Source organism: Odocoileus virginianus, chromosome 4 (assembly GCF_023699985.2).
Source record: "Odocoileus virginianus isolate 20LAN1187 ecotype Illinois chromosome 4, Ovbor_1.2, whole genome shotgun sequence".
NCBI classification, from domain to species: Eukaryota; Metazoa; Chordata; class Mammalia; order Artiodactyla; family Cervidae; genus Odocoileus; species Odocoileus virginianus.
In genome coordinates this window covers 60,865,070-60,890,301 of record NC_069677.1, presented here as the reverse complement: position 1 = coordinate 60,890,301, position 25,232 = coordinate 60,865,070, and the positions used below count along the sequence as shown (strand labels likewise).

General features: G+C 39.0%; 1 protein-coding gene across 2 annotated transcripts in view; it reads right to left on the bottom strand.

Moving 5' to 3' along the window:
- Positions 1 to 25,232, bottom strand: part of PLSCR4 (phospholipid scramblase 4) — a 42,022-nt gene that overhangs the window by 5,262 nt on the left and 11,528 nt on the right. For both annotated transcript variants that reach the window (XM_020872195.2, XM_020872196.2), the window contains exons 2-7: positions 17,313 to 17,340; positions 16,713 to 16,820; positions 10,565 to 10,800; positions 6,449 to 6,491; positions 5,313 to 5,539; positions 2,557 to 2,718 (exon numbers count right to left, since the gene is read on the bottom strand). In XM_020872195.2, the coding sequence (XP_020727854.2) occupies positions 2,557 to 2,718; positions 5,313 to 5,539; positions 6,449 to 6,491; positions 10,565 to 10,800; positions 16,713 to 16,820; positions 17,313 to 17,319 (783 nt within the window). In that variant the 5' untranslated portion in view covers positions 17,320 to 17,340. The remainder of the gene's footprint in view (positions 1 to 2,556; positions 2,719 to 5,312; positions 5,540 to 6,448; positions 6,492 to 10,564; positions 10,801 to 16,712; positions 16,821 to 17,312; positions 17,341 to 25,232) is intronic.

Here is a 25,232-nt window from a genome sequence, read left to right as displayed (position 1 = left end):
TTGAACAGAAGAGCCTGGTGGGCTACAGTCCAAGGTGGTCTGCTTTATTGTACTTCATAGAATCCATGTAATCACCCAGGCTTCTGTGGGTGCTGTGTTCTTTAAAATATTTATTTACTTATTTAGCTGCATCGGGTCTTAGTTGTGGCACATGGGATCTTTTGTTGTGGTGCATGGACTCTAGTTGTAGCCCATGGGCTCAGCAGTTGTGGTGCAAGGGCTTAGTTGCTCTGTATGTGGGATCTTAGTTCCCTGACCAGGGATCAAACTCTAATCCCCTGCATTGCAAGGCAGATTCTTAACCACTGGACCACCAGGAAAGTCCTAGTCCTGTCTTCTTAAAGAGTCTCAGAATCTCAAAGGGCTTCAGCTTCTAAAAGGGAGATTCTGGCACTTGCCACAAGGAAAACACACAAATATCACTTTTTGGTAATTCAGTTCAGTTCAGTCGCTCAGTCGTGTCTGATTCTTTGTGACCCCATGAATCACAGCACGCAAGGCCTCCTTGTCCATCACAAACTCCCGGAGTTTACTCAAACTCATGCCCATCGGTGATGCCATCCAGCCATCTCATTCTCTGTCATCCCCTTCTCCTCCTGCCCCAAGTCCCTCCCAGCATCAGGGTCTTTTCCAATGAGTCAACTCTTCACATCAGGTGGCCGAAGTACTGGAGTTTCAGCTTCAACATCAGTCTTTCCAGTGAACACCCAGGACTGATCTCCTTTAGGATGGACTGGTTGGATCTCCTTGCAGTCCAAGGGACTCTCAAGAGCCTTCTCCAACACCACAGTTCAAAAGCATCAATTTTTCGGCACTCAGCTTTCTTCACAGTCCAACTTTCACATCCATACATGACCACTGGAAAAACCATAGCCTTGACCAGATGGACCTTTGCTGGCAAAGTAATGTCTGCTTTTTAATATGCTATCTAGGGTGGTCATAATTTTCCTTGCAAGGAGTAAGCATCTTTTAATTTCATGACTGCAGTCACCATCTGCAGTGATTTTGCAGCCCCCCCAAAATAAAGTCAGCCACTGTTTCCACTGTCTCCCCATCTATTTCCCATGAGGTGATGGGACCAGATGCCATGATCTTAGTTTTCTGAATGTGGAGCTTTAAGCCAACTTTTTCACTCTCCTCTTTCACTTTCATCAAGAGGCTTTTTAGTTCCTCTTCACTTTCTGCCAGAAGGGTGGTGTCATCTGCATATCTGAGGTTATTGATATTTCTCCCAGCAATCTTGATTCCAGCTTGTGCTTCTTGCAGCCCAGCGTTTCTCATGATGTACTCTGCATATAAGTTAAATAAGCAGGGTGACAATATACAGCTTTGATGTACTCCTTTTCCTATTTGGAACCAGTCTGTTGTTCCATGTCCAGTTCTAACTGTTGCTTCCTGACCTGCATACAGGTATCTCAAGAGGCAGGCCAGATGGTCTGGTATTCCCATCTCTTTCAGAATTTTCCACAGTTTATTGTGATCCACACAGTCGAAGGCTTTGGCATAGTCAATAAAGCAGAAATAGATGTTTTTCTGGAACTCTCTTGCTTTTTTGATGATCCAGAGGATATTGGCAATTTGATCTCTGGTTCCTCTGCCTTTTCTAAAACCAGCTTGAACATCTGAAAGTTCTCAGTTCACGTCTTGCTGAAGACTGGCTTGGAGAATTTTGAGCAATTTTGGTAATTAGAATGATCCAAACATCCTGCCCTCAAAATCTGGCTTATCTTCATTTTCTACCTATCTACAATGGTCTTTTAATAAATAAGTAATGGTTGACAATACACTTATGTAAAACAAGAACTAAGGGAAGTTTATTGGGTGTCATAGAAAATATTTGAATGAGCAATTTTAGATTATGAGTCTTGTTGAATTTCAAAGCATTAAGAAGACTGCTTTAAGGAGCCCAGGAATCTCCTTTGTCAGAACAGGAATCTCCTTTGTCAGAACTGTAGGGTACTAAGATATCATTCGACTCCCTTAGGGCTCAGCTGGTAAAGAATCTACCTGCAATGCAGGAGACTTGGGTTCAATTTCTGGCTTGGGAAGATCCCCTGGAGAAGGGAAACGCTACCCACTCCAGTATTCTGGCCTGGAGAATTCCAAGTTATGAGCACTGTATTGTGTTTTCAGGATGCAGCAGGCTTCTATCTTACACAACCTCAGGGATGCTCTATTTGCTCTGTGATATGTGGGGCCTCTTCATTACTCAGGACCTATATTCTGATTGGAAATCCTTGGTAAAATGGTTAGTGAAAAGCATCCAAGAATAAAATGAATGCATTAGGTCAGCCTATTTACTCTCAGGTTTAACATTTTAAATGGTTTCTTCTTATTTTCATCCAATACGGAAATCATAAAAAATACTTGTGGAAAGCATTAAGCAATCCCCTAAAAATAATTTGAAAACTTCTTGATGTCAACCTGTTAGTTAACTCTTTCCTCACATTATTCATTCACACACACACAAAAAATCATCTAAAGCCAGATCATTCTGGGGCCTGTTAGTACACTGAGAAAAAAAAAAATTGTAGAAACATGTTTATATTTGTTTACCTCAAAAACAGAATCTGAACCACAGCCATAGGTGGAACATGGCCCAAGTACTCCCATCATATCTTCTTTCTTTTCATTTTGGAGGCTGTACACTGCCCTGCACAGGTTCCAGTGTTCGGCTACAAAGCCAATGGTGACGCCAGGAGGACACTGAACCTCCATCTGCCAAATGAAGCAGGGACAGAGGTGGGTGAAGATGCCATATTTATACACCCACACACACACACACACACACACACACACACACACACACACACACACTACATGTGTTCTTAATTTTCTCCAGAACTAGGGAAACTGTCATTCGTGTGGAGTCTTCCATTTTCCCTGGGTTATATCTTAGGGTAGTATGTCAGAGAACAGCCTTGAGAGATGAGGCCATGTTCCCTTCCGGACAAATTACTTCTAGTTATAAAATGGTCAGTTCTCTAGGCTCTGTGTCCCTCAGCTGTATATGGAGCATCTACTTGGGATCCTCTGAGTCATCTCTGTAGAATGTGGGGAGGAGGCAACCTATGCACATGTGCTGGAGCTCATGCTGCTTGGTGACGGTGGTTTGGTTGCTAGGTCCTATCCGACTCTTTGCAACCCTATGCACAATAGCCTGCCAGACTCCTCTGTCTGTGGGATTTTCCAGATGAAAATACTGGATTGTGTTGCTGATCCTTCCTGGGGATCTTCCCAATCCAGGGATCAACCATGCATTTCCTGCATTGGCAGGTGGATTCTTTACCATCTGAGGCACCAGAGAAGTCCCTCATGCTGCTTACTGGGCTGTAATAAAGTTCTTTGTCCCTGACCTAGGTGTCCATGTCTTGTGGCACAATCCACAAAAAAGTAACATGCTAGCTTCTCAGATTGACAACTCAGACATGACAATTATAATAGAAAACTTAAGGGAAAGAGGCATTCTGAAAATTAAATGCTGTGAAGACAATGTGCATACAAGTATCAGATGAGGTGGAGATTCATCTCAAATATTACAGTTGTTACAAAGACAATAGTGACAGAGGAGTAAGCTATCTGACAATTGCTAATATTCACTGAGCACTACACTATTTGCCAGGTACTGTGCTAACACAGGACTTCCCTGTGGCTCAGTGGTAAAGACTCCGCCTGCAATGCATAAGCTGCAGAAGATACAGGTTCAATCCCTGGGTCAAGAATATCCCCTTGAGGAGAGCATAGTAACCCACTCCAGTATTCTTGCCTGGAGAATCCCATGGACAGAGGAGCCTGGCAGGCTACAGTCCAGGGGGTTGCAAAGAGTTGGACACAACTGAAGTGACTAAGCCCACACATACATGGTAACACAGCTGACATTTATTTACTACATAATACTCAAAATAATCATCCTATGAGATAGTACTATTAATATATCCATTTTATAGGTGAATAAATCAAGACACAGAAAGGGCTATAAGTTAATTCTATTGCAAAGGCTGGTACTTAACATATAATTAAAATCTCAATAAATCTAAGGGATATTGTTCTGCCCAGGTCATGTATTAAGAACACTGAGGCTCAAACAGGCTAAATCAGGCATCCCCAATCCCCAGACCATGGACTGGTACCAGTCTGTTGCCTGTTAGGAATGGGCCATATGGCAGGAAGTGAGTGGCCGGCATAACTGTATTTACAGCTGCTTGCTTCCTGTCACTTGCATTACTGCCTGAGCTCCGCCTCCTGTCAGATCAGTGGTGGCACCAGGTTCTCAGAGAAGCATGAATGGTACTGTGAATTGCGCACGCTAGGGAACTAAGGTTGTGAACTCCTTATGAGAATTATCTCCAAACCATCCCCCCACCCCAGGTCATGGAAAAACTCTCCTCCATGAAACTGGTCCCTGGTACCAAAATGTTTGGGGACCACTGGGTTAAGTAAATTGCCCAGTTTTAAGTCAGTGGCATATCTGAAATTCAAATTCTCTTGGATCACTCTCTAAAACTGCTTTTCTTTTCCTTGCTGCAAACAATTTTCCAAGGGTAGTGTGGATTATAGAAGAACAACCAAAATGTAACTTGACACATTTGCTTTCTAGTTCCACCATCTTCCAAATGTAACACCATCCTCCAAAAAAATTTTTTTTGTACCACCACCAAAAAAATTATTTTTTTGAGTCACCCTTTCTTTATCTGTAACAAGGTATAGATATAATGGGTAGAGTAAAAGTATCCGAAGTTCCTTCTGATTTTAAAAGTGTGTCTATATTTAGTGTGAACTTATTTAGGGATATATAGGAACATTTAGATAAATGAGTTGTAGGTAATGGCCTTTCCGCTTGCCAATGCAGGAAGGAGATGTAAGAGAGAAGGGTTTGAGCCCTGGGTTAAGAAGTTCCCCTGGAGGAGGGCATGGAAACCCGCTCCAGTATTATAGCCTGGAGAATCCCACAGATAGAGGAGCCTGCTAGGCTATAGTCCATGGAATTGCTAATTTCTAGTTCAATAGATACAGCTGATAGAATTTCAAACACTGACTGCATGCGTGTTGTCACTTCAGTAGTAAATAACCTTAATTTGTGCTTGATCCCCCTAATTAGCACCCAAAGACATGAACCCACTAGAAAACTGCCTTGGTGATTCTCCATAGGTAGGATTATTTGGCATTTGGCTTCCTTCCTCCCCACTAGCTTCCATTCTGCTTTGCTATGAAAGTCCCCTCCTGAGTGGCTTTGGAAGGAGCATAACTGCGCGGTGAAGAATTGAATCAGGAAAAAACAATGGGTGAAACCTCTGTCTCATCTGTCCTCTTACCTCTTGCCTGGTGGAGGGGCAACAGAAGCAGCAGCAGGTGCATCTGAAAGGTCTTTGCATTGTCATGACTTCCTGGCCCATACAGTCAGTGACCCGGAGCACGAAGGGCCTCAATGTCCGGTAAGCATTCCTGGTGTAGTCATCTGTGTCTTCAGTCACAAAGTAAACCATCTGGCCCATATTGTTTTTAATATCATATCTATTATTAGTTTCAAAACCTGTTACCACTAAAAACAAAATGAGAGAGATTTATTATTTTAGAAGCAGTTAAAATGGGCCCCACAAAGTCTTTCTGTAGTATTTGATAGGAGTCTAAAACAAAATAGCTTTTTAAAAAACTCCTAATGAAAAATATGCAATGATTAGAAATCCAATAATATTCATCTGTCCTAAAAGTATATAAGTTATTTTGAAAATTTGAAACATTTCTTTTAAGAAGTTCAGTGTAAACTTTTCCACATAGAAACAAACACTGGAAATGATATATCTGGAGTATGTGAATTCAGAAAACTTTAATTATAAAACTATTTAAATGAAATTATCCACTGGACCATAAATGAATGAATCAGCTCATGAAATATGCTGAGATGATTAGGGTCATCACTAGTTGTAAATAAGAAAATCAACCAAGACAAGTTAAAGGCTCCATGTAGTGGTCAAGTGAATGAAATGAATTTCGTACAGTGAGGGTCAGGAAATTTGGGAGAACAGGCATTGTGTTTACCTTGATTTCTTCTTACTTCCACAGCATGGACTTAGAACTCAGCAGATGGGAGACTATTTCCAGCTCCTCCACTGATTAGCTGACTAGGGTTCCCTTGGCTAACTCAACTAATCTCTTGGCTTCTTCTTTCCTTGTCCATGAAAAGTGAATACAGAGGAGTTGAGATGTATAAAGGATAGGAGATTCGACCAAATAAAATATAAGTCCTTTTGAATTCTTAGGTATGATGTGTAAATAGACAAAATTACACAAGTAAGTCCCTTTGTTACTTTCTTGAAGATAGGGCAATAGAAAATAGTCTTTTCTCTTTAAAACACTAAAAAATGATCAACATAAATAAGGAACTAGAAGTTGGATAATGCAAATTTTCACCTGATTCAAATATTACTGGACACTACAAAATCATACATACTTTCCAGAGGTTCAAAATGCTGAAGAACGTGTATGTTGTCCAACTGTTGGGATAGAACAAAGCAATTAATTAGGAGAGAGAAATAACAGACATAAATTAAACCCATATTAGAAAAAAAACTAATGAGACAGAGGCTAGAACATATCCATGGATACAAAAACATTTTTTTGAAACTGAATGGAATCAAAAACATATGAAGTGAAATTAGCCTATCCGCACTTGACCAGTCCATCCTAAAGGAGATCAGTCCTGAGTGTTCGTTGGAAGGACTGATGTTGAAGCTGAAGCTCCAATACTTTGGCTGCCTGATGCAAAGAGCTGACTCATTTGAGAAGACCCTGATGCTGGGAAAGATTGAGGGCAGGAGGAGAAGGGGACGACAGAGGATATAAGATGGTTGGATGGCATCACCGACTCAATGGACATGGGTTTGGGTGGACTCCAGGAATTGGTGATGGACAGGGAGACCTGGCGTGCTGTAGTTCATGGGGTCACAAAGAGTCAGACATGACTGAGTGACTGAACTGAACTGAACTGACCTGATCAGGTGGTTATTAACAGAGCTATCCAGAAAGAATACTTTCCTTCAGTTCCACCAAAAAATATTGAAACATTTGTTTAAAATATTATAAAATCATTTTCCTGCTCCAGTAACAGCATCTAGAATAAGCTGTGTTGACATCAATTGCTTCTAGCATCCATCATGTCACCTACAGACTGGAGATGTCAGAAAGTTCAGGACAGTTTAACATAGACCAGCCATAGAGAAGCCAATTTTCTCACTGGCTTAGAGAGTGTGAAGTAGGCAGGGTGGATCTTCAACAGGAATGTCCAGTCTTCCCAGGTACTTCTGAAAAAGGTTAATACACCAACTTCCATCCACTTGAGCTGCTGCTTCCCTAGTGCCTGCTTTAACAGGCGAGGACCCAAAGAGCTGGAAGTATGTGATTAGGAATAGGGCAAAGGAGAGGAAACGTTTAGGGATTTGATCCCTTGAAAATGGAGGTTGGGCATACCATCGGATTAACTTCTTCCTTAACTTAGGGGTTACTGTAAAGATAAACAGTTTGACTGGCCCATCATCTGTTATACTTAAGAACATTCTAGCAGAAAAGAAACACCCTTAAAGACAGACTAATCATATCTCTGTAATTTTAGATAACTTAGATAATTTTTGTTGCTGTTCAGTTGCTAAGTTGTGCCCAACTCTGCCACCCAATGGACTGAAGCATGCTAGGCTTCCCTGTCCTGCACTATCTCCCAGAGTTGGCTCAAACTCATGTCCATTGAATCAGTGATGCCATCCAACCATTTCATCCTCTGCCACCCCCACTTAGATCATCAGATCATTCCTAATCCTTGAGTCCCAAAACATTGCCTGAAATGCCATATTTCACCAACTACTTGTTGAATACTCTAATTAATGAACACCACATTAATGTTGTAATAAGCAAAATTTAAAATAATGTAAACGGACATGAAAGTTTTGTGGCATGATCAACTACAGGAGGGCATAGAGAGGATACAATCTTTATTTGACTAAAATATTTTCTTTATAAAAACTCAATCAGGTTAGAGTCTAAACATGTCTTATAAAATTATCAAAGGCAGCCACTCAGGGTTGCTTTACAATCCCTTTGAAAAAATCTAGGGGCTTTCTAATACCTATAACTAAAATGTAAAAGTATTCACTGTTTGGTAAGAGCTTCCACTGCTGAGCAAAATATGCTAAAGAAATGATGCCTATTAATGTGAATGGAGTTTATTGAGAAAGATGCTATAGTTTTAAGAAGCAGTACTAACCAAGTGTGAAGTCACCGGCCAATCCAGTGTCTAGAAATAATGTAAACCTGATACCCTGGATGTTAAAGTGTCAGGATAATCCTGATAATGATTCCTGTAATTAGCACATAAGATAGCAAAACACTAGGATAGGGACTTCCCTGGAGGTCCAGTGGTTAAGACTCCAAGCTTCCATTGCAGGGGGCATGGGTTCAGTCCCTAGTCAGGAAACTAAGATCCCACATGCCTTCAAGTGGTGCAAAGAAAAAATAAAAAAGAGAGAGAGAGAAAGAAAACTATATAAAAGAAAATGTCTGGATGCTTGGCTCTTTGTCTTCCATGCATATACATAAGGTGTTTCAAGTAATAATATCTGCACAGGTTATCATCCACTGGGTGGGTCCTTGTGCCAGAAATATCAGGCATATTATAAACTTTATCTCATTAAAAATTCTCCGAACAGCCCAGTTGGGTAGGTATCATTAGTACTATTTTATAGGTGATGAAATTCAAACACCAAGAGGTTAGAAAAGTTACTAAAGGTAGAATGAGGAGGGCACAGAGCTAGAATAAAAAGCCAGGTTTGTCTTTTTATTATTATTATATTATTATAAACAAAATAAAACCTGTTTTGTTTCTTTTACATTTTTTAAACTAAAAACACTCCTAAAAGGGAAAACAGTATGCATAAAATATGTTCATTTAACTTCATTCAAAATAATAGAAGAAATTAAGAAAATTTTTAAATATTTGAATTAACAATATTAAAGCTATACATTTTTTAAAAAATGACATCAGATATTGGATTTCTAAGGAAATTTTCTGTTTTTAGAAAATATGAAAGTTTATGAAAAAATAAACTTTTTAAACCTGATTAACTTATAAGCATTTTATAAGCTTCCAAAATAATACAGGGGTTATTCTAGCACTTCACCTGAAGGCTCTGTATTTCATCAATATTTTTTCAAACAATAATTTAATAAAGTGTTTGGTTTATGTAAAATCCACATATTCCTGATCTAATGGTTTTATTTTCAAGATCAACACTATAACTTTGTAACAATGTTTTCCAGGGCACAGGATTAACAGTCAGTATTGCCATTTCCTTCTCCAATGTGTGAAAGTGAAAAGTGAAAGTGAAGTCGCTCAGTCATGTCCGACTCTTAGTGACCCCATGGACCAGGCTCCTACCAGGCAGCCTACCAGGCTCCTCCATCCATGGGATTTTCCAGGCAAGAGTACTGGAGTGGGGTGCCATTGCCTTCTCCGATATAAAGTCAAAGAGAAACATGTCAATGCCAAGGAACATTTGGTTGACTATGTGGGGAGACAAGTATTAAATGAGCAAGTCCCTTGCTTTTAAGATTTTTAAACACTTGCTTTTTCTAAAGGTGAACATAATTTAATAGTTTGTAAGGTATTTACAATATTAGGTTTATCTTATTTTCTTTAAGCAACATTTTTGTTTCTGACATGGGTTTTAAAACAATACCATTCAGTACACAAACATGTTGGCATATTGTTCCAGTTTCTGAAATAGCTGTCATGATCCTAAAATGTCCATAAACATGAAAATTAGGGAGTCTCTATGTTGTGAAAAGTGGTTCTCTGGAACTTGGCCTGAAACAATATCCTTGTTATTGCTGTTGTTGTTGTTTAGTTGCTAAGCTGTGTCTGACTCCTTGAGACCCCATGGACTGCAGTATGCCAAGCTCCCCTGTCCTCCACTGTCTCTCAGAGTTTGCTCAAATTCATGTCCATTGAGTTGGTGATGCTATATAACCATCTCATCCTCTGACATCCCCTTCTCCTTTTGCCTTCATCTTTCCCAGCATATGGACAATATTCTTGGATGGCTTCTATTTTTATTTACATTGTACGTTTTGGGAGGCAGCAGGACTGGCTGATGAAAACTATGGGTAGTGAAAAAAAGCAAAGGTACTGAGTGATTCACTCACTGTCCTCTGTTCTTTGTAACATTGCTTTTCTTGTTGTTCACCCTTTACTTCTAAACAAATGACAACCTAATTAACATTTTCATAGACTTTCTACTATCCCTATTGCTATTTTTTAAACTGCGTTCAACAGGACATTGTGAATGTCTTAAAATTCAGCACACACCCTTCAGGAGAGTCATATTTGTACCATCAAAAAAATCCCTATCTTCTTTTTTCCCCATTCCCATTCCTGAAATTATCATCACCATTCCTATAGTCACACAAATTAAACGTCTGTCATCACTGACCCATTACCTTCATGTACTCTATCCAGTCTCTTCTTCTTGGATCCCCAGTCATACTTTCTAAGAAAATAATATGGATTTGTGTGGAGTACCTGGGCAAGGCATTCCAGACCCGGAGGACAGTGTGGTATGGGAGTCGGCACGGGCATCCATATTACTGGAGCAGAAAGTTGTGGTGCAGGATATTTTCCAGGTTGGTACTGGATGGGGCAGATACTTCCAGTCTGCATGTACAAGGGGAAGGTACTGGGCTGATGTGGGCCGTAGTATCCCATAGGCAAGCCTCCTGGGTAGCCTGCAGGTGGAGGGATAGCCGGTCCAGGGGGCCCTGCATTCAAAAACAAATGGAAGAATTATACATTATGAATGCTACAATATGTGGTGGTGTCAGCATGACTTTTTACATGGAAATGATATGGATCACACAACCTCCACTTAAAAATAACAAGGTGTTCCATTTTATGAGTTTATAGAATGTACCAAAATGCACTAAGGGGATTTATACCTTAACTCATTTAATACTTTTAAATCTTATGAAGTAATTATTCCCATTTCATAGGCGTAGAAGTAAGGTTGAAATATCAAGTTAACATGTTAGCCTTTATGCATTAGTTTCCTTCTTTGGAGATGATAATAGTCCTACCTCACTGGGAGGTAGGAAGATTAGTACAAGGCCTAGCATACAGTTAGAATGGCAAATTTTTTGCTACTATGTTTATTGCTACTATTGTTTAAGGTCTTCTCTGGTAGCTCAGATGGTAAAGAATATGCCTGCAATGGGGGAGACCTGGGTTTGATCCCTGGGTTAGGAGGATCCCCTGGAGGAGGGCATGGCAGTCCACTACAGTATTTTGCCTGGAGAGTCCCCATGGACAAAGGGGACTGGTGGGCTGTAGTCCATAGGGTCGCAAAGAGTCACACAACTGAGCAACTAAGCAAACACACATATTGTTTAAGGTCAGAAAGATAGTAAGTTCTACTTAACTTCAAAGGGGTTCTTTTAAAGACCATTGTCTAACTTCAGAATAGTTCATCACCCCCTAAAAAATCCTATACCAATTACCAATCATTCCCCACCTTTCTCCCAGGCCCTGGAAACTACTACCTCCACAGATTTGCCTAAACTGGACATTTCATATAAATAAAATCATGTAACACCTAGCCTTTGTACCTGGTTGCTTTTCATGGCATATTTTTGTTTCATCAATGTTGTAGCATGTATTAGCACTTCATTAATAAAAATAAGATGAAAACTATTATTAGAGGTAAAGGATATTTTATAATAACAGAAGTGGCACTCTGTCAAGAAGACATAACAATTATATATACCTAAAAACAGAGTTTCAAAATATATCAAGCAAAAACTGACAATTATAAAGTGAAATAGGCAATTCAGCAAGCAATATTTAGAGACTGCAATATCCCATTCACAGTAATGGGTAGAATACATGAACAGAAGACCAAAAAGGAAACAGAAGTGTGAACAATACTACAAATGAAACTAGACATAACAGAATGTATAGAACACTTCACCCAACAATAAACTCTATAACATTCTTCTCAAATGCACACAGAACCTTCTCAAAGACAGACCTATTGGCTGGGCCATAAAACAAGTCTCAATAAATTTAAGACATATGAAACCTAAAAAAATATATTCTATTACAATAGAGTAAAACCAGAGATCAATAATAACAGAAGGAAATTTGGGAAATCACAAATATGAGGAAATAAAATAATGTACTCCTAAATTATCAAAGGGATAAAAAAATCATGAGGGAAATTAGAAAATACTTTGAGATGAATAAAACAGAAACATAATATACCAAAGCTTATGGGATGTAGTTGAAACACTGCTTAGAGGGCGATTTATAGCTATAAACACCTACATTAAAAAAGAAATATCTTAGACTTCCCTGGTGGTCCAGTGGTTAAGAACAATGCAGGAGAAATGGGTTTGTTTTCTGCTCCAGGAAGATTACACATGACTTGGAGTAACTAAGCTCACAGGCCACAATCACTGAAGCCTGCAGGCCATAAAGCCTGTGCTCTGAGTTAAAAAAAGCTACCACAATGAGACGCCCACACACTACAAAAAGAACAGCCCCCACTTGCTGCAACTAGAGAAAGCCCATGGAGAGCAACAAAGACCCTTGCAGCCAAAAAGAAAGAAAGAAAGAGACATCTCAAACCAGTAACCCAACTTTCCACCTTAGAAATAAACCAAACTCAAAGCCACCAGGAGGAAATGATAAAGATTGAAATAGAAGAGAGTGAAATGAAAAAATAAAGATAGACAAAATCAACAAAACCAAAAGTAGGTTCTTTTAAAAGATCAACATATTGAGAAATCAAGCCACACTGACCAAGGGAAAAAATAGACTTCAATTACTAAAGTGAGGAATGAAAATGGAGTCATTACTAAAACCTTACAGAACTAAAATATACCATAAGGAAATATGACCTTATGTATGCAAAAGCAGAATACTGCCCATGATTTCTGCACACAGCACAGCCAAGGGGGTGGGCAGACCACCTAAGCTATGCTTCCTGTCCAACCCACTGATTCAACCCTTCCCTCACTCCGTTTTAGGAACTACCTCACCTACTTGGCACCTGTTACTTGTTCTCACTCCCTCTTGCTGTAGCATGAGCCTCAGTAAGTCCTGTTTGAATTTCTCGCCTGGCGTCTTTTCAATTTCTATTGATTAAATAGTCCGAGGACCTAGGTCTATAACACTCACATAGGTAGACGCATGGTGGATGAAGGGATTAAAGAGGAGGAGCAAGGAACTGAGGCAGAGGAGATACCCTATGATGTAAGTGCTGACACATGAGACCCAGTTAGCACCTTCAAGACTGGGAAAGGTTTTAAGACAAACAGGCACAAAATGAGCAGCTGCACAGGGAAAGCTCAGTACCACAAGGGTAAAGGCCATGTGTGAAGGTTTAGCAAACAAAGCAGAAAGGAAGGTGGGAGGAAGGGATGACGATGAAAGACCTCTACTCTGTGCAAAGGACTTTATGCTGATAACATGCAAACTGGAGTGACCAGTTTTACATTTAGAGCCTTTATGAATAGGAAGGTTGGATGAGGCAGGAAGTGCCTGAAAGAGTCTAGATGGGAGGTAAAGAAATTTAATTATGATGAAAGGAGTAGAAAGTGGAAAAACAATGATCGACATTAAAGAGACCTATTGTCTTGGTAACATGATATGAGGAAAGGGTCTCAAGTTTCTGACTGCAGGAATCTAGTGTAGAGAAAGAATAGGGGGTATGTGTTTAGGAACAAGATGTCAAAGATGTATTGAGGATCACTTAGTTTGAGATCCCAGGTCACTAAGGGCAAGTGGTCTACAGGCGGGTAGAAATGTAAGTTTAGAGCAGGGGAGACTGATTTGGGTGGGAGCTGAAAGATTCCTAGGGCTTCCCTAGTGGCTCAGTGGTAAAGAATCCGCCAGCTATGCAGGAGACAAGGGTTCAATCCCTGGGCTGGGAAGATTCCCGGAAAAAGTATATGGCAACCCACTCCAGTATTCTTGGATAGAAAATCCCACGGGCAGAGGAGCCTGGTGGGCTACAGAGTCACAAGAGTCAGACACAATTTAGCAACTAAACAACAACAAAGGGATTCATAAGTGGTTAAAAGCAAATGAAACCATGGGATATCCCCAAGATTACTAAAGAGAGTGGAAAAAGACAGGTAAACGGAAGAGATGAGAGAGGGGACAGGCTGGTGCAGCCGGGGGCTGGACAGGGAATCAGACCAAGGACCTCTGGGAACACCAGTTTTTAAGTGTAGTTTACACAGAGCTCTTGATAGAGACAGACTCAGGAGAGACTAAAGGAAAATAACAGCAACTAGAAACAATGTCAAATTAGAGCTAAGTGAGAAAAAAGAGCTAATGTCTTTAGAAAAAATGGAGAAAATTCAGTTTGTTGTAAAGAATGTATTGGGTTGGCCAAAAAGTTCATTTAGTTAGGGAATATATTGGGCAATAAAGTTCTTGGTGAAATGAAAAATATGCCTTTTATCTGTACTTAAAACTGAATAATATTTTGGCTAACGAAATACTTTTAATTTCTTTAAGAATTGTGTTCAAGAGTAGCCAAACTGGAGTAGATATTGGATATCTGTCTCCTCTTTAGAACTATTATTAAAAAACAACAATGTCATACAAACTATCTCAAAAATACTAATTGTTATATCATTTTAATGAGTTGATGATTAATTGTTGTGGTATTAACAATGTAATCTTAGGATAAAAGTATCTCATGGAACAAAATCTGAAGATCAACAAATTAGCAAGAAAATTACTATTTAGATTATGGTGCTATTCAGTATAGAGACTATATTTCTAAAAAAAATTAGATAAAAATGTATATAATCAAATGATTTATGTTATAAGAATGCATTATTCTGAGATGTTAAGAGAAGAGCATAATACTTGAGGGAAATGGTATATGTTTTATACTCCCTTTTAAGCTTTAAAACTGCTCTTAAAAGTTCTGATTGTTATGCAAGAAAACACAACACAATAAAACATGTTTAACTTTGTATAACTTTGTTATGGAGCATTGTCCTACCACTACTAGTGTGAGAAATACTGCTTTATGGAATTTGCATCTTCTTAGTCATTTTGACTATTATTATCCTTTTTTACTTTAAAAATACATGTCATTTTCTCTTCCAATAGACTATACATAACAAAGGTTTCTTTATTAACTCTTCTTTTAAATATATTTGGGTCAAAATTATTTTCAGTGGGAATAAATATCCAGTAATATAATGCAAATGGAATATATAATTGAACCTTAAGAAATTCATTAAAGCTAAGTATTTCAAGTATAGTACTTCCAGTTCCTTAATGTGAATTAAAGGGACACAATTTGCATCAGTATAGGTAAGTATATCGTTCAGCCACTAGATGGTGATCACAGTAAATTTTTGTTGGCGATTTTCATATATGAAAATTCATTAGTCGTATGCTCTTCATCATAATATTTTTCAACTTACCTACTCGTTTAATTTGAAGACTGTATCCTGCTCTCTTGTTAATTTTTTGATACAGAAGGGAACAGACACTTTCCCAGATGAACAGAACGTGATTTATAGCCAACACTTACTTCTTAGAAATGGTATAGTTTCTGTTCTAGTATAACCTAGGTACTTGGATATAGAGTGACTGGTGAATATAAGATAGATTATGTAGATAATTTGATAGCCACCAAAATAAAATGTAGAGTAATGGTCAGATACAGTGAAATTATGACCCAGAGTTGTCAAAAATTTGGATTTAGCAGGCATTAAGCAGTAATGAGCATACAGGGGCTATATGCTCAGATTCACATAACACACATACACATGAGGGAAAGAGGAAAAGGAAGCCCTAACTTCAGAAAGCACTGCAAAGACAAAGGCTACCTGAGCTCCATGGATCATATGTCTGGAGCCAAGAGAACACCCTTGCCAGTATTCTGTGGATACCGGGGTTTCTTCTGCTCTTCCACAGCCTAACACTTGTTTCTATCTCAAAACATATACTTAAATATATATTTAAAGAAATAGCACTACACTTTATCATTTTCTAAATCATTAAAATGTATATGAATATAATCCTGATTAAAACTATTTCCTCAGTCAAAAGACTATTTAATTTTTAAAAAGTTACATACTGCCCACATACTTATGAGCATCCATTTTGCTGAGTACCTGAATACAGTATGAGTTTTCAGACTTACAAAAATATTTGCAGAACAACAAGCTCCTTAATCAGAACTTGAAGCCATTTGCCTCCACTATTCTGCACTTTTCCTGGCCTCTGTCCCATGAATGCCTCAGACCAGACCATCATGACCATGAGCTTCAGGACACAGTGTTCTTTCCTTTGACTGAGAAATTTCTCATTGTGCCAGTAAAACTTGATTTCCTCGGTGCTTCCCTCCAATACCCCATAGAAGTAGTTACTGTTTTCGTGCACTTACAACATTCATTTCATTCTTAAGCAAAAAGAATGCCATCAGTGTTTGTGTAATTTCCTTCCTTAGTTGCCTATAAATCCTATGAAAACAGGAATATGATTCTAATTAACATCTAGTAAACTACTTGGCCCTCTGTAGGCATTAAATATTTATTTACTGAATCATTCAATTAATTAATTAGTTAATTTTAAAAGCAATCTTAACTATGAGGATGGTTTTCTGGAGAGGGGAGAGATTCTTTCTGAATTTTTAACCTACCTGGTACAAAACTGGAACTGTACTGAGGAGGGGCACCAGGCCTTAGATCAGGTGACTTTATTTGATTCTCCTTTTCATCTGCAGGTTTCTCAGGGGTTGTGGGGAGATCTTAGGGGTGAGAAAGGTGGTACATGATTTACAGTGGAAATGATAATATGATTACAGAATATATTCATTTTTTCTGTTAGTATGCATCAATGAATATGACCAATATTAAATACACTCATTTCTTATAAAAAGCAACTCAGTATGTATATTAGATATCAACCTATCAATACATTTTTAATTATTACCTCTCTTTGCAGACTTACTTTCCCACCTGCATTTTTCCTTTACCTAATTTTCCCCCACATACAATCAGAAATTTTTTCATTACCTATATGCCACTCTAAATCCCTTTTAATCCTTTTCTGTCAAAGATAAATAAGAATGTTCATATATATAAATGAATAAATAAATGTATATATGTATATATATTCTTCAAATCTTAAACATGAATAAGTAATTCAAAAGGAAATAGAATCTAATTTTTTAAGGAAAGGAATCACACAATTCACAATTGAAAATACAGCATATTGAAATGTATTCACAAAAACTTACCTGACATTTTGAAGAATTCCAATTAAACCTGAAAACAAAACAAAACAAAAAAACAATTTTTACCTTATATATTTACATAGTTACTATTATTAATTAGTGATACAAGTAAGAAGTTCTGTGATTCTTTTAGTCTCTAGTTACCTTTCATTCATTCCTTCATTAATTCAACAAATATTTCCCTAACACCTATTTTCTACGTGGTGTTGAAAATGCAGCAGTAAACCAGATGCGCACTCTGCTAGAAATTATATTCCAGTGGGGTGGAACATGTCAACAAATATTTAAGATTAAATTTAGATAGTACGGTTATGAAGAAAACAAAGTTAAAGTAAGGAAAACATAGATGAGGAGCTCCCAGAGGGTCAGGGAAAGCCTCTCTCAGGAGGTGACCTTTCAGCTAGCTGAACTATGGGGAAGAGTTCCAGAGAGACAATTAAGTTAAATGAGAAGGCCCTGAGATAACAGTAAACTTGTGATACTCAAGGGACAGAAAGAGTTCAGGTGTGACAGGAATACAGGGAAAGAAGCGAACCAAGGTCAGAGGTGGAGATAGAGGTCTGATCATACCTAAAACTCATGGTAAAATGTTTGGAATCTGTTGTAATTGCAGTGGGGGTGTCTTCAGGAGACTTTAATCAGTGGAGTGATCAGATCGATTTAAACTTTATCTTGAGGGTGCAGGAGTGGAAGCAGTGGAGTAGGGATGGCAGCAGTAATCCATGTGAGAACTGATGCTGGTTTAGACTGGAGGTGACACAGAGAGGGTCAGATGTGGTCAGATGCATAAAAAGATTTGGGAGCAGAACCTACAGGAGTTGGTGATGGACTCAGTAAAGAGAGGAGTCAAGGATGAGTCTCATTTTCTAACCCAGGGTGTCTAAGTTGATGGTGATGCCAGTAACTCAACTAGAGAGGAAGATGGTGGGAAAATTGGGAACTGGGGAAGGTAGGAATCAAAAATTTAAATCAAGACATGTTGTGTTTAAGATGAGGCTAAAAGAAGACATGTTAAACATTTAAACAAAAACTATGTTAAAGAACATTATGAGAATAATTCAAAGAAGTAAAAATGTTGAGATAATATTTGAAACAAGAGGTGGGCTAGGAGAGAGATTCCATTAATTAAATCAATGGGAAAAGATTATTATTAAAGAAAGGAATTTCAATACTTCAGGTTTCTTAGTTCTATGTGATGACAAATAAAGAGAGAACATCATCAAAAGCTATACTGAATGCTTACCAAATGTCAGGAAAAAGCAGAGGACTTTTCATGTATTATCTCCAATTTGCATAGCAAAGGAAACTATAAACAAAATGAAAGGACAACCCACAAAATGGGAGAAAATATTTGCAAACAATGCAACCAATAAGAGGTTAATCTTCAAAATTTACAAATAGCTTGTGCAGCTCAATATTGAAAAAACAAACAACCCAGTCAAAAGTTGGGCAGAAGATGTAAACAGCCTTTCTCCAAAGAAGACATACAAATGGCCAACAGGCACATGAAAAAGATGCTCAACATCTCTAATTATTAGAGAAATGCAAATCAAAACTACAATGAGGTCTCACATCATACCAGTCAGAATGGCCATCATCAAAAAATCAACAAACAAATGTTGAAGAGGATGTATAGAAAAGGGAGCCCTCCTTGGTGGATATGTAAATTGGTGCAGCCACTATAGAGAAAAGTCTAGAGGTTCCTTAAAAAACTAAAAATAGGGCTACTATATGATACAGCAATTCCACTCCTAAGCATATAACTGGAGAAAAACATGCTACAAAAAGATACATGCACCCCAATGTTAACTGTAGCACTGTTTACAATAGCCAAGACATGGAAGAAGCCTAAATGTCCATCAGCAGAGGAATGGATAGAGATGTGGTGTATATATACACACAATGGAGTATTATTCAGTCATTAAAAAGAATGACATAATGCCCTTTGCAGCAACACAGATGGATCTGGAGATTATCATACTAAATGAAGTAAGTCAAGCAGAGAAAGACAAATATTACATGATACCACTTTTATGTCAACTCTAAAAATATGATATAACAAACACGTACAAAACAGAGATACAGACTTAGAGAACAAACTTATGGTAACCACAGGGGAAAGGTTGGGGGAGGAATAGACTGGGCATTTGGGAATGACATTGTACACACTGCTATATTTAAAATAGCTAATCAACAAAGACCTACTGTTAGGTAGGCACAGAGAACTCTGTTTTTTCTGTAGTATCATAAATGAGAAAAGAATTTGAAAAAGGATACAGGTACATGTGTAACTAAATCACTCTGCTCTACAGCTGAAACTAACACAACATTGTTGATCAACTATAATATATAAGAAAAATTGAAAACAAAAAATAAATAAAACAGTATAATAGAGGAAGAAACAAACAAAAACCATCTAATACATAAATGGAAAATGTTGCTAAACTTAAGTACTTTGAAGTACTTTCCATGTTCTTTCCAATGAATCATCTTGCTTATCAGAGTGCAGAATGTGGTCATTTGTGTTGTTCAAGTAGAGTAGAAAGTTACCGATACAGAATAGATATGTCAAAGAAGCACTGGAACACTGTATGAGCGAGTAGTCAATATGGATACTGAGTTGACCCAGTGAGTGTCACCACTGCATAAGCCAGTATGTAGATTCTAGGCTCTTGCCAAGCCTGGCCCACCAGTCTTGGCCCAGTTCCTCTCCTTCTCTGGAGCTGGAGTTAATTGTGTCTTAAAAGTAAAAGTGAAAATATTAGTCACTCAGTAGTGTCTGTCTCTTGATGACCTCACGGACTATAGTTGGCCAGGCTCTTCTGTCCATGGAATTCTCCAGGCATGAATACTGGAGTGGGCAGCCATTCCCTTCTCCAGAGGATCTTCCCAACCCAGGGACTGAACCCATGTCTCCTGCATCACAGATGGATCCTTTACTGTCTGAGCAACTAGGGAAGCCATGAAATTAAAGATGTTTGCTCCTTAGAAGAAAAGCTATGACAAACCTAGACACAGTACTAAAAAGCAGACATCACTTTGCTGACAAGGGTCCGTCTAGTCAAAGCTTTGATTTTTCCAGTAGTCACATACAGATGTGAGAGTTGAACCATAAAGAAGGCTGAGTGCCAAAGAAGTGATTCTTTTGAAATGTGGCACTGGAGAAGAGTCTTCAGAATCCCTTGGAGTGCAAGGAGAGATAAAACCAGTCAATCCTAAAGGCAATCAACACTGAATATTCATTGGAAGGGCTGAAGCTGAAGTTTCAATACTTTAGACACCTGATGAGAAGAGTCAACTCATTGGAAAAGACTATGATGCTGGGAAAGATTGACGGCAGGAGAATGGGGCAACAGAGGATGAGATGGTTGGATTGCATCACTGACTCAATGGACGTGAATCTGAGCAAACTCCAGGATATAGTGAAGGACAGGGAAGCCTGGCATGCTGCAGTCCATGCGGTCACAAAGAGTTGGACAAGTGTTAGTGACTGAACAACAACAAAAGTAAAAACTTTCCTGGTACACACTGCAAATACAGACTCAACTACAGGTCAATCAAGAATTCTAGGAATTGGTCCTATTCCTTTAATGGTGGTAATATCTGGTGTTTAGGAAAATGCCCATACCTTTCTAGAACCTTAAATTCTGGACATTCCTAGGATTGTACCCTCAACTGACTGCACAAGTACACACAGATACACATGAGAATGTTCTTGACATACTACATATCAAAAGAAACTGAAAACATTCCCAATTTCCATCAGTTGTACACTGGATAAATAAAATCTGGTATATTCATAAAGTATAACAGTATACTGTAGAGAAAACAAATTACAGTTATACTCATCATGTGTGCATGCATACTCAGCCACTAAGTCATGTCCAACTGTTTTCAACCCCTTTAACTGTAGCCCACCAGGCTCCTCTGTCCATGAGATTGCCATTTCCTCCTCCAGGGGATTTTCCTGACCCAGGGATCTAACCTGCATCTCCTGCATTGACAGGTGGACTCTTTACAACTGAGCCAACTGGGAAGTCCTGCCATGCCCATCAATACTGATATATCTCAAAATTACAACACAAAAAAACAAAATAAGTCATAGGAGAACACATATGAATCCATTTAAGAATATTCAAAAGCAGGAAAATGAAACAAAAACTTTTTTCTGATACATGTATGGGAGAAAACTTAAGAAAAGTTAGGGAATTATTAACACAAAATTCAGGAAAATGGTTACATATGGAGGAGAAGTGATGTAGGACAAGTGTTAAGCTCTGATCCTCAAAGGGCCAGAACTTCCTGCTAATGTTCTAGTTCTAACAGGGTGGTATGAACAGGGGTGATGGGTTATAACTAGTTTTAAAAGAGTATATGTATGTTTAAATTTGCATATTTGTATGTATGACATTATTCACAATAAAAAGGACTTCTTTTTTATTGTGACGAACTATGTGACAGGTATATAAGTTTCTAACTAAACATAGGTTGTTCCTTTCTATATTAAGCCTGGGGATTGCTGTCAAAGATAAATGACAGAAAGTAACTAGAACAGATTATTGAGTGCCTTAGTGAAAAGGGGCTAAATTATCTAGATATCTATCCAACTGCCTATTCATCCATCCATCCATCCATCCATCCATCCATCCATCTATCCATCCATCCGTCTATAGTGACAAACAGTACATAGCATAGTACAAAATGACAAATGTTAACAACTGCTAAAGCTAAGTGAAGATAGAAATTTGAATAATTACAAAAAGAACTTAAAGGATAGAAATTCCCTGGTTGTCCAATGGTTAGGACTTCATGCTTTCATGGCCAAGCATGTGGACAGGGAAGGAAGGTCCCATAAGCGGAGTGGTGCAGCCAAAATAAACAAAATTTGTGGAAAAAAAAAAACTTGAAGGAAAATTATGCAATTCTGGATGCCAAAAGCGAGGCAGAACCTCTGGGGTGCGGGCCTGGAAAACTCTACTTTTAACACAAGGCAAGGAGATCCAGCCAGTCCATCCTAAAGGACATTAGTCCTGGGTGTTCATTGGAAGGACTGATGCTGGAGCTGAAACTCCAACACTTTGGCCACCTCATGAGAAGAGTTGACTCATTGGAAAAGAACCTGATGCTGGGAGGGATTGGGGGCAGGAGAAGGATGACAGAGGATGAGATGGCCGGATGGCGTCACCGACTCGATGGACATGAGTTTGAGTAAACTCCGGGAGTTGGTGATGGACAGGGAGGCCTAGTATGCTGCGATTCATGGGGTCGCAAAGAGTCGGACACAACTGAACAACTGAACTGAACTGAACTGAGCACAAGGCAGGTGAAACCTTTGACCAGGTATGTTCGAGTTGTTACAGTGTAAAGAAAAATAACAGTTCTCAACCACACCAGGCAGAAATTAGCATTCAAATGTGATTTGATTGAAAAACAGCTTGAAAAAATAAACAAATTTTGAAAAAATTTTAAATCTATAAAAATGTTTTTTAAAGTAATGGATATCAATGAATTTAAAGTAAAGTACACCTACACATTGCCTCACAAGCTGCAGGTACTCATGGAATTCACCTCCTCCCTTCTTTGAGCCACTGGTTTCTTTTCTCACCACTCTAAATTCTCTCCCCTTTCATGTAAACTTTACAATATGGTTTTTATCAAGAATGTTCTATAAAGCAGGATAATGTTCAACTGGTACAATCGCGAATGTTGCTAACTTAATCTTCTCTTAAAATTCACTGAATTGTTTCAGATTTCTCTTTCAGCAAGGCAAAATTTTTCGTGCCAAAAGTTGAAGAAAGGCTGACTTTTGGCTTTATATCAAGTGGAAATCAGAAAACTGAGCTGTGTCTCTGTAATAGGCTAGCATTACATGGTCCACGGATCTCTTAATTTTAGAGGCCTTGGCATTTTCAAGGCTGAGGTTACTTACAGGTTAATTGAAGCCAAGTGAAATGTAATTAAGAGGGAAAAGAGACACGGACATAGTAGGATGAGGTTGGGGAAGCTGGTTTGCGGCTGTGTAAGGCAGCCCTGATATCTTAAATGGCATCTCCCAGTAAGGAGCATTTTCCTGAATACTGCTTGCTATAACAAACACTGCAGCTGTTTTATATGCTCACTCTGCAATTTCACCTTTGTAAACAGTGACACACTGGCAAAGTTCAATAAAACCACAAGCACTACAGCCATATCAGGGATATCTGAAACTTCAATCACAAAACTAAAAAATGAGCAGCAGCTCTTCAGAGTTTACCAGAATATTTGCCAGAATGGCTTCCCAGGTGGCACAGGGATAAAGAATCCACCTGCCAAATGCAAGATACGCCGGTTTGATCCCTGGGGCGGGAAGATCCTTTGGAAGAGGAAATGGCAACCCACTCCAGTATTCTTGCCTGGAGAATCTCAGGGAGAGAAGAGCCTGGCGAGCTACTATTTATGGAGTCTCAGAGAAGGACATGACTGAGCGACTAAACAATAATTTACTAGAATCTGTCCTAGTCTCTCGGAAAAGGCAATGGCAACCCACTCCAGTACTCTTACCTGGAAAATCCCATGGATGGAGGAGCCTGATAGGCTGTAGTCCATGGGGTCGCTAAGAGTTGGACACGACTGAGGGACTCCACTTTCACTTTTCACTTCCATGCATTGGAGAAGGACATGGCAACCCACTTCAGTGCTCTCGCCTGGAGAATCCCAGGGACGGGGGAGCCTGGTGGGCTGCCGTCTATGGGGTCGCACAGAGTCGGACACAACTGACGCGACTTAGCAGCAGTAGCAGCAGTCCTAATCTCTTGGCAAGAGAAACTCTGGGCACATGAGAATCTTGCAGTTCTTTAGGCACTAGGCTTGGAAACCTGCATATGAAATCTAAAACCTTGGGCTCTGCCTGCCTCCAGTGCCTTCCACTGTGAGAAGAGAGAAAAGGAAGCAAGAGGTCTCTGTCTATACAATTTCTGAGTAGTCTGAAATTTTTGTCTATTCAGTTTCTGAGTAGCAGCAGGAAATACAGCTAGTTCTTGCAAAGTCCTAGTCCATCTATCACAGTCCCTTTGTTGTTGTTTAGTCACTCAGTTGTGTCTAACTGTGATCTCATGGACTGTAACCGGTCAGGCTCCTCTGCCCATGGGATTTCCCAGGCAAGAATACTGGAGTGTGTTGCCATTTCCTTCTCTAAGGGATCATCCCTACCCAGGTATCGAACCTGCATCTCCTGCATAGGCAGGTGGGTTCTTTACCACTAAGCTACCTAGAAGCCACCACAGTCCCCTAGTTGGGTTTAATATATAACCTTTAGGGGATGAGATCCTTTGCACACAAGATAGGACACGTGGAGGAGGGTAGCTGGTAAATTGTGTATGCCAGCACACTTCACACAGCATGGATAGTGGTTCAGACAAATCAATCCCAGATAGACAGACCTTCTGTGACCTTGAGTGACCTTTCTGTTCCTCAGTCCTGTGTGTCATAGACATGATGACAGTTGGATCCACCTTACAAACTGTTGTGAAGACTAACCAAGGTTACAGTCAGGTAGCATTTAACACAGTACCTGGCACAGAGCAAATCCTGGACAAGTATGCACTTCACTAGGTAAAATTAACTAACTGGTAAAGAGACCAAGAATATATGTCTGTATTAAAATGTAGTTTAAAAAATGCCGTCTGTCATCCAGTCATTTATCATGTATAACTCAGCATCCATGTGTAAGACTTTATACTGGGTTTTAGGCTGACACCAAAAATTCCCATCTCCTACCATCAGAGATTAGGGTTTTAAGACAGGCTGGAAACTGGAACCCTCATCTCCTTGAGCAACAGAATACAAACAAACTATAAGGGACTGAAAATAACTACAATCCTGCAGAGTGGGGTAGTTATGAACAAAAAGATACAAAAAGACCACAAACCATTTCTGAAGTGCCTA